Genomic DNA, 12,739 nt, shown 5'->3' with positions numbered 1-12,739 from the left:
CAGATGATGCATTACCAAGTCATAAAAAAATAATGATACAGAACATAAAAAAAAAACAAAAAAAACACAGCTTGTATATTTCCATGAGCTCAGCATAAAACATTTCCAGCAGTGATCTGCTAACAGGTTAAAATGAAAACAAAAAGGAAATTAAAAAACAAAAAAACACGTTTTTTGTGAAATATCACCAGCGCCGGAAGCCGTCTCCCAGCGGGTATATAAATTTCCTGTGAGTCCTTTTGGTCTCGAAGACCTAAAATATATTTATATATATATTTATATTTTTTCCTGTAAAAAGTTTTGCACAGAGTTCGAGGCTAGACCTGAGAGAACGGGAGGGACGGAGGAGGGTGCTCGGGACGGTTTATGGTAAAACTGAGGGCCACGCCTGGGGGGGTAGGGAAGGAAGGAAGAGGGCCGTTTACAGAATATTCCGTCAAGACGACGCATTGGCCGTCGCCGTCCTGCTTTGGAAGTGGTGGTTTGTGGCGTTGGCGGTGGAGAGGGAGGAGTCGTTTGCCGTGATCCCGTAATCTGCCGGCTGGAGAGAAAACAGATGACATTTGTTACATTCACAACAACAACAAAAAAAAACAAAACATAAGTTTCAATATAAACTGCCATGGCCAAGAGTTACTAAGTTAAAGCTGAACTCCGAGATGAGCATGTGCAGTGTGAAACTTGGAGCGTCCTGTTAAAAGGACCACTCATTCCTCTTTCTCCTTGTGCAGGGTGACTGGTCTCGACTCCGCCCCCTCCTGTAATAAAGCCTCCATATCCACTTACATGTCTTCTGAAGATCCTTTGGAGTAAGGTACGTTTTGGCGGTTCAGGAAGTTGCCTCCAATCCAAATCTGGAGAGCGCGTCCCATTTGGTCCGAAGAGGTTGAGGTCCTTGAAGCATTCCGTCTCAATCATCTATGGATGTAAACCAAAACAACATATGATTTACACACACACATACAATTATTGTGGAGAAACATCTTCTGCTTGTTGTTGGCTTCCTTGAAATATGGAAATTCCATCAGCTTCCATAAAGCAACATGGAGGGGATTCTACCTCTACGGGGAGATCTCCGCTGGGCAATACAACAACCGACACTGAGCTCTTCATTGTACAGTTCAATGCAAGCCATGGTGTGGAGCCTGCAGCGTCCCGTGGACTTTGGGTTACACCGAAGAGAGAACTTCACGATTGAGAGAATAGTCGCATGACTGACAGGTCATGTGACTGGGCTCTCCTCCTTTTCCAGGCACTTTTCTTCTTTCATTGGTTGAAAAACGCTTCACTTGCTTTGCAGTTCAGCGGTGCTTCATAAAGTGCATTTCCAACATTGCAGCCAAATTTGAGACCCCCCCCTAAACGTTCCCATTCACACAGGACACCTAAATATATACTTGTGGCCACTAGATGAAGCTAGCAAGTGTATGTATTTATTTGTGTACACACACACAGCAGAGTATGCCAGTCCCTTGAAGGGATATTGTGGAACGCGCAGTCCGGCACGCACTCACCTCATTCTGCCAGGGGATTGGCACGCATCCGGTTGCAAACTTGACATAGAAATCATTGTCTGTTTTGTCCAAATTTACACCTTTAACCGTCGAAAACTGCTCTATGTCCAGCACGTCCTTACAATACACCGCCCGGGGCTGAGAGAGGAAAACATACAAAATGTCCATCACTACATCATTTACGATAGAACCCAGTTCAGACATACACATCACACGGGTCATACATGATACTCCATTCCAGAAGACACCAGCTTGGGTAACGTAGAATCTTTGGTGCCGAAGATCTTGTAACTCAAGCCAATCAAGAGTCAGATTTCATATATATACGAATGATTCTTCAGTATACACCACTCGCATCTGGGCAGTCAGAGATCTGCTCCTGGGAGAAGAGGAAAAGACCAACAGGGGACTCTTTCCCCAAAGCCCATTCCTTCCTCATCTGCTCCCCCCTTCCGACTCCCCATCCTTACTGCCACGTTGTCGCCTTGATATGGAGAGACTGAGTACTCAGCACCTTACTGAGTATGATCACATCTGTTCTCATGATAATCCAGTTCACTTGATTCTTTTGATGTTTGCATGTACAAACTCTGTTCCACCATCCCTATACCGTGTACCACATGTGGCATCTGAATGGGCTTCCATGTAGGAAAGTGAACTCTTAAACGTTCAAAGAACTTGTTAGATCCCTTCACCCTTTCTCTTGGTTGCTCTGCACCACCCCTACCCTTCGCCTTCCCCTATCGCTGACCAAAGCAACCATGTTCCTACTCATTTGGTTACTCCAGCCCCATCCACCAAATTCTCATGCCATGGACAACACACGTGGCATGTCCCCTGAAACCTCTGTCTACTCTACGCACACTGTTAGACGGGGTAATTCTGTTTTGTTGCAGGCCATCTGGCAGGTGTGCTGGGGATTCTTTGTTTTATATTGTTGTAAACCTTCCTATGTGCACCCTGCTACAAAGGCTGGTTATAAATGTATGCGGTTACCATCTTTTTCTAGTTTGACTATCTTGCATGTAGTGACGCATTGGGGATCCCATCATGCATCTGTGGTTGTTGAGCTTCCAGTGCGTCCCTGCACCTTGTGAGGAGGAGTAGGCTACCTCCTGGTACACCTGCATTCAATGTATCAACTGCATCAATATGCTCACACTTGGAGACTCCTATAAATAGAGTTAGGACAACTCTTTGCAGAGGTGCCTTGACGGTGGCAGTGCGGCTTCTACATATTTTTGGCCAACGGTTTGTGCAACTAAAACCTCTGCTTTTAACGTATACTGTTAGACGGGGTCATTTTGTTTGGTTGCAGGTCAGCTGGCAGGTGTGCTGGGGATTATTTTTGTTTTGTATTGTCTACTCTACGTGGCCTGGGATATAAGAGGATAAGCCTTGTGCCCTGAGTGGTGCTATGTGTATACACCATAGACCTACCCCGAACTAGGTCTTATTTTCGGGGTAGGTCTTATATTACAGACATCCCCGAAGATAGCGCTAGGTCTTATTTTCGGGGGATGTCTTACTTTCGGGGAAACACGGTATATGACTCTTCTCTCCAAAACATTGTATTACAATCCCAAGAGGCACATGACCCTACCACCATATGTAAATGCAGATGTACTCCATGTTGGACACCCAGGTGACTAACCATGATTCGTTGCCCACACAAAGTACAATTATTACTAGCCATCCAAAAATTGTTCGCAATAATAAAATTTGTGTATGACCAGTTCTTTGTTTAATGTCTGTGTAGGAACATTCACCACCTAGTTATGAAAAGTTCCCTCAAACCCAACAGCAATGAAGACTACTTACATCTGGCACAAAAGACGGCTTCTGAATTCCTGCCTCCAGCCTCTTAAAGTTCATGTTCCTGAGAAACGGATGCTGCTTCACCTCACTGGCACCGTGTTCACCGCACCCCAGCCTCTGCTTTGGGTCTTTGGCTAATAGCTGTGGGCAGAACACAGTAAGAAGTTACTCTCTATTCCTTACCGTTCCTTTCCGAGAACAGGAAAATCAAATTTTTATAAGGAAAACCTGTTACCTGAAGGGAACAATTCAAAAGCAAAACTTGAAAAACGGCTAATGACTTCCCATCAGTACATAAAGTAGAGGAAAAACATTATGCTCTGGAGTTTGGACGTGTTCTATTGGCCAATAGATTGGCGTGATGGTCTAGTTAGGGGTGGGCATTGAACAAGCAAGCCATGGTCCCGGATGGATTCCATCTTGACAATCCAGGAGGCCAGTGAAAGTCAGGAGGTCATTGGTGGATTCACCAAAGAGGTACGTAAAGTGTCCTTCAACCCAAAACTAATTCAGTTTTTGTAGATGCTGAAGAGTGGAACCAGGTCTTCATGGCTGAAAGCTCTTCATTTGAATTCCTGGATCTGCACTCCTGCTGCTGACCTTATGAAGAGCCCCCACTCTTCTGTTATGGAGAACTCAAGAGGAGGATGTAAAAGTGGTCAGGAACACTCTTAGTGGAGGGCAACAGTTTGCAAATATGGTAGTCAACTGTCACTGCTGAGCTGTTAAAGACACACTATGGGCAGATTAACCAGTCAGGCTCCACTTACAACTTTAGGCCCGATGCAGACCTACGCAATCCGGGATTGCGCGGCCCCGTTGATTCCAATGGGGCGACATCCACGCGGCAAGCGCATAAAAAAGGCACAAGTTTCCCGAACACGGCTGTTCGGGAAACCACGCGATCCGCCTGTGCCATTAGAAAATTGTAGGGAGGACAAAAGCTTCTATTCAGCTGCTCAAAAAGATGAATTTCAAGGGTCATTCAAAAATATCATCCCTCTGATCTATGAACACTCGCCTTTCATAATCCTTCAGAAGATGTCACACTATATAAAGTTAAACTGGAGTCCTTTTACGGATATTTACATTGAGGTCTGTAAAGGAGATCGGCTAAATCCCTTAGAGCCTTGGTTCTCAACTGGTGGGTCATTACCCAAAAGTGGGTCGCGACCCCATGTTCAGGGGGTCACTACGTTCCTTCCACTTTTCTAGGCGATAGGCTTCACAGCCTCCCCGTAGCCCATCACTGTCAGTTCTTGCGCCGAGCAGCCATTCAAAATACACTGCACGGCGCCAAGTGTCAGCTTGAGGTGGGGTGGGGTGGCCTGGTGCTATGGCCGTGAGGGAGCTCCAGCCATACATGCATTTGAATGGCACCCCAAATGCACCTCTTGCCCACAGTTCAATTGCCCGCACAGGAACGTGCGATACCGAAATGCCGTGCAGTGTGACTTGGGTTTGCGACCTAATGACCGAGGACAAATGTGGGTCCTGAGGTTTCACAGGTGGCACAACCACTGCCTTAGAAGATCCATAGGTCATTGATATCTGGATGCCAGGGCCGAATGTATTGGTTAACGTGACAGTAGCTTTAGGACTAATTTCCACACCTGGTGACCCTTTTTATTAATATGAACTCTTATGACATCATCGCAAAGGTCCTTTTACACCTTTAAAGAATTTCTTGCTTTCATACATAGCTATCCAGGCACTGAGACATCAATACAGGAGTCATTCAGAAAAAGCCCTCTGTCCCCTTAATTTCCATTTAGTAAGCCCGATGCCCGCTATGCTATACCTTTGACCACCAGACTTTTAGTACCCCCGGTGTAGTTCATTTTTCAGTGAGTAACAATGAGTACACATTGCCGCTCGCTGTAGTGGGAGGACCCGGTGGGGGGTCTCAGATTCACGGTCTAAACTGGCCACTGTCATTGCGTTGGTTTGGTTGTCTGATCAATATTGACTCGCCATCCGGCTTCCTGATTGGCAGGCGTCCCGACTAATCAGGAAGCTAGGTGGCGAGTCATTACACGCTGCCCGGCTTCCCGATTGGCCGGGGAGCCGGCTCCATGCTTTCTCATCACCAAGTGACGAGGGAGCATGGAGCCGGCTTTCTGGCCAATCAGGAAGTTGGGCAGCGTGTAATGACTCGCCGCCCAGCTTCCGGCAGCTCAGGTATCGGGCTGGGCATCGGAGCATTTGGCCGAGTACTCACCCAAATACCCAAATACTCAGCATCGGCACCGATACCAATACCAGTATTGGTATATCCCTAAGGTATGCTGTCTAATAGACATCCATGGTTTTATTAAGTCAAGTTTACCCCACTGCAGCCTGCACTCTGTAGATTAACATTCCCCTGCACCATGTCCATAATCAAGCGCAAACTACATCTCCCCTTTGACAGGTAACAACTGTGCGTAGCTGCCACCATTCAGGCCTGGCTGTGCGGTCCCAACAATGATCTGCAATCAGAGTGAATTTTGATCATTTGAGCTACAATATGGTGATCAACTGCAGGCTGGAGGCTTCGTTCACAAAATGAGCCTTCGTCCTGCAGATGGCAATATCCCTCTGTTTAATACTGTAATTGTCAAATGCAAAAACATAATAAAAAATTTTTTAAAAAAAAAGTAAAAAGCAAGTTTGTTTTTCTTTCATTTTTGTGCATATGTCAGACTATAATACATTTTTAAGGACACAGCATGTCCTTACAAAATGTTGGCCTGGGCATTTGGACATCACCAATCTCTGGTCACAAACAGGTTGAAGAGGACCTGAACTCTGGAAGCTGTTCCCAAATAAAGGCCAGGCAAAATACAGGACTAGTCACCAGTATAGCCTGCGTCTCCCTGCAGCTGACCTTTTCTTCATTATTAACTTATGCCTCATTCTGTATGGAGGCGGCCATCTTGTTAGAGGCAGGGTTTTACTTCCTCATGTCAGAGCCTCGATCTATGACAGGGGTGGGGAACCTCCGGCCCCCCCAGCTGTGGTGAAACTACAAATCCCATGAAGCAGTCACAAGGTGGGGAAGGGGCAAGACCTGTAAGTGTTCAGAAAATGCAGCACAGATAAATCAGGTCTCCAACCTTGCCAGGCAAGGCTGTGCTGTTTAGCAGAGCTGTGTAGAAATCCCAGAACTGGATGGAGAGAAATACCAATCTTTGGGCAGGTAAAACAGATCTTTTGTATGCATTTTATCTGCATGTTCAGCTGTTTGCCCAAAATTGATCTTTAAAAGGCAAGTTCACACCATTTTCCGGACCAGAACCTACCCGTAGTTCAAGTGCATTCCAGACCAGACAAAATGAGACATGCAGTATTTTTCTGGTCTGGAGATCTGGATGTGGTGTGAATAGGACCTAAGCCCCATTCACACCATGTCTGGATCATTTGCAGACCAAATCAGATTGTTTCTGGACCCAAAATGCATCCTAATGTATTCCCTATGCTATTTCTGACCTCTATTCACACCATCGCAGTCCGTTCCAGACCAGACTGGAAAAATACTGCATTGGAATGCACTGGAACTGCGGGCAGGTTCACACCATTTTCCGAACCAGATCAGGACCGGAAAATGGTGTGAACCTGCCCTAAGGCTTTCTCCCAAACCTCAGGACACAGGTAGCCGACGTGGAGCCTCCGCTAACATAGTAAGGAGGAGACACGTCCCCCGGCCCTCTCTGAGCACTCCTGGACCGGCCTGCCTGGATTCTGAGTTCTGCCTTCACACCCGAAGCCCCCTCTTCCTCTTACCATCTTACAAATGGATTTTACGTCTTCAGAGAACTTCTCGGAATAGGTCTCTTGGTCCTCCTGGACGCGTTTCTCCACCTCTTCCCTTTTCACCCGCTCCTTCCGTGCGCGGAATGGCGACTGTCCCTCGATCATCTCGTATATGAGGCAGCCCAACCCCCACCAGTCTGGGCTAAACGTATACCGTTCATTTTTAATGACTTCCGGAGCTGGAGAAATACAAATCAATTAGGAACATCAACACCAGATATAGAAGCAGCGTGACGTTGGATTAGTGGACTACGACTTGGTGAGGATACACACCCATATATCCGACCGTCCCCACTCTTCCTCTAATACTCTCTCCGTCTGGAATTTTGATGGCTAGTCCCAAGTCCGAGATTCGGATATGACCTAAGGAGAGAAGAAAACCAATAAAAGAACATTAATATCCAAAGCAAGTAAGAAGCCGAGTCCTTGAGGTAGGAAGGGAGACATCGATACGTGAAGAATAGACAACTGCTGTCGTCCACAAGTCTATGTGATGTCAGTTCTAGTAAGTGAGACAGGGGAGGCTTCCTACACAGGGGATTACTGCGAATGGCTATGACGGTGATCATGTGACCAGAAGCCACTCCTATCGGCTCCCAATGGTTAGTCCGAAACCAATAGCTGTTGTGACAGCTCAGTCTCTGCGCTAGGGGTGCATGATTGTGCATGCTCCCAGGACTAACACAGGTATGCATATATAAGGCAGTATGGCACAAGGTTGAGTCTGTTCTTCCTCATATATGCGTCCTTCTGGCATTAAGGGATTACATTTATAGTATGTATGTACCAAATATGTTTGTTTTTTTCCCTCGACATGCACAGAACTCCAGGATTTTGAAACCTTAACCCTTGCAATGGGGCTAGCCCCACACTGCAAGGGTTAATTGCGCATTTTTTTTCTAGGGGCAAAAATAAAGCTGTACTCACCTGATCCACGGTCCAGCCAGGCTGCTACACTGGTCCCTGCAGCATCTTCTCGCCCAAGGCTCCAGCGATCTAAGGACCTGTGACCTGTGCAATCCATCAGATGTGAGGGTGCCGAATATGGATGCACCGATACGAATACTAGAATCAGTGCTAAGACAAAGTATTTGGGCGAGTACTCCCCAAAATGTTTCTGCTCCTTATTCCGATACCCGAACTTCCACCAGGAACTCGTCACAAGGGAGCATGGAGCTGGCTTCTGAGCCAATCAGGAAGCCAGGGGATGGCTTATGACTCCCCCCCCCCCGTTCCTGATTGGCTGGGAAGCCGGCTCCATGCTCTCTCAGTGTCAAGGTAGCATGTAGCCGGGTTCTCAACAAATCGGGGAGCTGGGCTGTGTGCAATGACTCACCGCCCGGCTTCCTGGTGACGAGGGAGCATGGAGCCAGCTTCCCAGACAATCAGGAAGGCGGGCGGCGTGTGATAACTTGCCACCCGGCTTCCTGATTTTTCAGAAAGCTGGGTGACGAGTCATTACCTTCACCCCGGCTTCCTGATTGGCCAGAAAGTCGGCTACATGCTTCCTCGTCACCTGGCGACGAGGAAGCAAGGAGTCGGCTTCCAGGGTAATCAGGGAGCCAGGCGGCAAGTCATTACACACCGCCCGGCTTCCTTAATGGGACTTCCGGTATTGGTGAGTACCGGAAAAAAAAAATATCTGTACTCCATACTGAAAAACCAGTATCGGTGCATCCCTAGCGCCAAGGGACATTCCACAGCCAGAGTAAAAGGGGAGAGAGGCAAGCGGTCACTACCACAGGATCAAGGATCGAGTGAGTACTTTTTCACCCCTAGACGAAAACGAGCAGTTAATCCTTATAGTGCGGGAGTAGACCCACTTTAAGGGTCAATATTTAAAAATCCTGGAGGTCTTCTTTAACTCTTTTGCTGCCGGAGCATTTTTTTGTACACCTTATAATCCATATTTTATGCCTAAAAATTACTCACAAGCCCCCTATGTGATCACATATTAGTGGGGACATTAGAGGTCTATTAGACCCCTAGTGTCACCTTCCCACTTCAAAAGAAGCTACTCAAGTGCAGATCACGCTTAAGTAGCTTCTTCCTAGACTTCTCTAGTCCTGGAATGACAGCTGAGGAACCGGAAATGATGCAATCAGCGTTGCTTCTGGTTTCATTCAGCAGAGAGAAGAACGGATGGTCTCTTTCCCTGCTTCCCACTGACACTCGTGATGCCGGTCCTGGGCCCGCAGGAGGGGCAATGGAGCATGAGAAGCAAGGCGGGGCTATTGGCAGGGAAGGGACTCTGTTTACTGGCCCCCTGAAGCGATCTGGCGTCAGCTCAGCAGCCAGAATCGCTTCCAGTGTACAGCGCACAGTCGGCTTTACACAGGTAAACATAGAGCCACCGGGAGTCTGGTTACAGGGGCCCGAAGCCAGAGCCATAAGGGTTCCAGTGCTGGCAGGTAAAGAGTTAGGGACCCATTAACTTTAGACACCTCAACGGATGCCGTACGCTCAGCCGCCGCGGTCTTTGCAGAACAGAACGTTGACATAAAACGTTTCCATTATACGTGTAATGATCCTACAATGAGGGGGACGAGTATGAAGGACGGCAATTAGGAAAAACTGTTCACATCAAAGCGTGCCGGAAACCGTCCCATCCGCTACGAAATGACTACTCGGGGCAAAGCAATAAAAATAATGGAGGTCCGGCCGTTCTTCCGTCCCAAATCACAGTGGTGGAACAGCTCCAATGACTGCGACTCGTATAATTCTGATGTCACAGATTGCGGTGTCCGCTCCGGTGAACTGATGATGGCTTTTATCAGACTCGATGACACAGAGGAGACAACGGGTGCCATTGAGGGATGACCGTAAGCCGCGTCCCATCATTACAGGCTTGTTACACTCGGAAACGTCAATATAACATTCCCAAAATTCAGAGACACGCAAGAACGCTTTACCGTCACTAAGCTTACAGTCATTTTAAAGAGACCCTGTCACCATTAATACACTGCACAGGCAAATCAACTATTTGAACTGCTTGCTTGCAGCGTTTGTCCTTTCTACAAATGATTGAGTATTCCCATGCAGTGTGCCTTTGAACTTTCCAGAAAATCTGACTACTCCAGGAAGAGTCAATTCCCTAGGACAGCCCCCTCTTTCGTTGTATGTCATAGCCCTCCCTTGTTCTGGGAGTTTACTTGATCCAGCTCCTTCACCCCTCCCTACATAACCTTTGACATAGCAGCAAAGGGAAAAGCTATAGAGTAGGGGTAGGCAACCTCAGCGCTCCAGCTGTTGCAATGCCCAGGAGGCATTGCAAGACATTGACAGCCACCGGCATGACGTCCAGTAGAAGAGGCATGATGGTAATGAAGTTTCACCACAGCTGGAGTGCCAAGGTTGCATACCCCTGCTACCCAGTCAATGGAATGGCTGCACTGAGCCTGCTGACATCACATCCAAGATGGCGGTGTCCAGCATCAGTTCCAGGGCTTCTGGAGGTCTGCACAGGGAGGCTTTTACAGGTAAGTGACATGCAAAAAATATGTTAAATGTGCATATCATCTTATGGGAATATTGCGATTAAAATAACTGGACTGGTGACAGGATCTTTTTGAAGTGACCCCGTCATCACATAAGAAGGCCAGCCCTATAGAAGCCCATCTAAACTTACCCTTCCAGTGGTCTGAGGTCTTGAAATGCCAACGCTTCATTGCTTAGCGGCTGCTGCAGGTATTCAACCTTTCTAGGTAGATGAAAATACTACCTCCCACCGGCTGCATGCACTGGTTCCTCCCGCCAGCTCCTGTCCTATAGAAGCCCATCTAAAACTTGCCTTTCCAGTGGCCTGAGGTCTTGAAATACCAACGCTTCATTGCTTAGCGGCTGCTCCAGGTATTCGGACCTTTCTAGGTAGATTAAATACCAGCTCCCACCTGCTGGTTCCTCCCGCCAGCTCCTGTCCTATAGTAACTTTTGAGCAAGCGGGATGAATCAAATTGTGTGCAGAGGGGGAAGTAGGTACTCATACATCCACAAGTGTGGAATACCTGCAGCGGCCAGGTAGTAGTAAAGCAGTGACATCTGAAGACACAGGCCGCTGGAAGAGTAAGTATAGATGGGGACGTGTGACGTTGTAGTGATGGGGTCACTTTCTTTGTTACATGAATGCTAGATCATACATCGGCCTGAGCTGGTGGCCATTATGTCAGTTTTTGCCCGCGCTGTGACAGTGAAAAAGTAGGTCTGTAAAGCCCGTAGATCCCAACATCAGCTTAATCAACCCTGGGAATAGGGGACCAGTGCGGTGACAGCTTGGCACAGCAAGAAGTCCAGTGCGGTATGGTCACATCAGAAAACAACCGTCCAGCCCAGCTGCTGGTGCCCTTTGCCTCATGGTGGGGACCCCGAGCACGTCTGTTAGGTTTGCTGTGCCCCATATGGACTCATCAACGTTCCATCCAAATCAATGACAGATGCTGGATTGGCGGTGGGGGGTGAGCAGAGGCGGTATTGTGAGCACAGTAAAGCTCCGGGATGAGCAAATAATGTCTAAAATAAAAGAATATTGTACATGTGTATTCTTCTTTGAATCCTGATGACCTCATACGGACATAAGGAGCCGGATGAGGGGCCCTGTGGGGCTCAGAAACATTGCCAACCTTGTGACAATAGGTCAATGAAGATGTTTATCGGTGTGCTGGTGACATCTCGTATTTGCATAATCCGGGTCACCTGGTGCATGGAATAAGGTTTCTTCTACCCAGAATACGCGGTGGCAATGTGTTTCAGACCCCAAAATGTTTTTCCAGCCTGGACACTATAACTTGGGTAGAAGAAGCCTCACTTCTTTCATCTGCCAGAACTATCACCGTCAGGACGTTTCCCATCGCTGCTCATTTCCAGGCCCTGAATCCGCCCACCAGTGACCATGGATGACGCTTCCAGCACCCGTCGGGGATTGATTACACACTGGAGTTACTTCTGCTTCTGTCAGTGCAATCCTGCAACTTTATCCTTGAATAGCTATCTGCACTACGCCTCCGTCTTCTGTTCTCTAAGGCCTCATTCATACGAGAAAAGGTCGGCGCGTACAGCTCCGTGCACGGCCGTAACAGGCAGCTCCCAGGAAGGACAGGTGCTGCGTGTGATTAGTACGCAGCCCCCGTTCTTCTCTATAGGAGTACACGGCCGCACGCCGCCCTACACGTCCATGTGGGTGTCCGTACTCGTACGCTGACAGGATGGATCCTGTCTGCGTCCGAGCCGGAACACCGGCACCCGTACGGACCTGCACATGGGGTGAGCGTAAGGCGGCGTACAGTGGAAGGACAGTTGTTGCAAAACTAATCACACACAGCACTTGTCCTTCCCGGGAGCGGCCCGATACGGCCGTGCACGCAGCTGTGAAGAGTCCAAGCTGTACGTGCCGGCCTTTTGTCGTGTGAATGAGGCCTAATGGTAATAGGCCACCTGCTTGTTTTGCAATAAAATTGGTTTAAACGGCCTGGAAAAGGTGAGCGTACAAAGAATTCAACTTCTTTTATTGTACCGGGATAATGAAACCCCCAAAATCTATTTCTATCTCTATGTAGCTAGTCACAAAGCCAGATGTCCGTCACTCACCATCATCATCTAAGAGCATATTTTCTGGTTTC

General features: G+C 47.9%; 1 protein-coding gene across 1 annotated transcript in view; it reads right to left on the bottom strand.

The window, feature by feature from the left end:
• Positions 1 to 281: 281 nt before the first annotated feature.
• The window catches only part of LOC108795411 (G protein-coupled receptor kinase 5-like), a 60,775-nt gene continuing 48,317 nt past the window's right edge, over positions 282 to 12,739 (bottom strand). Inside the window, exons 10-16 of the mRNA XM_018566658.1 lie at positions 12,708 to 12,739; positions 7,401 to 7,490; positions 7,098 to 7,306; positions 3,336 to 3,473; positions 1,515 to 1,652; positions 787 to 918; positions 282 to 541 (exon numbers count right to left, since the gene is read on the bottom strand). The exon at positions 12,708 to 12,739 is cut by the window's right edge and continues 5 nt beyond it. Coding sequence (XP_018422160.1) covers positions 437 to 541; positions 787 to 918; positions 1,515 to 1,652; positions 3,336 to 3,473; positions 7,098 to 7,306; positions 7,401 to 7,490; positions 12,708 to 12,739 — 844 coding nt within the window. The 3' untranslated portion in view covers positions 282 to 436. The remainder of the gene's footprint in view (positions 542 to 786; positions 919 to 1,514; positions 1,653 to 3,335; positions 3,474 to 7,097; positions 7,307 to 7,400; positions 7,491 to 12,707) is intronic.

Source organism: Nanorana parkeri, unplaced genomic scaffold, assembly GCF_000935625.1.
Source record: "Nanorana parkeri isolate BGI_ZX_2015 unplaced genomic scaffold, ASM93562v1 scaffold967, whole genome shotgun sequence".
Classification (NCBI taxonomy): Eukaryota; Metazoa; Chordata; class Amphibia; order Anura; family Dicroglossidae; genus Nanorana; species Nanorana parkeri.
The sequence above is the reverse complement of the archived record's forward strand: the minus strand, read 5'-3'. Positions and strand labels throughout refer to the sequence as shown.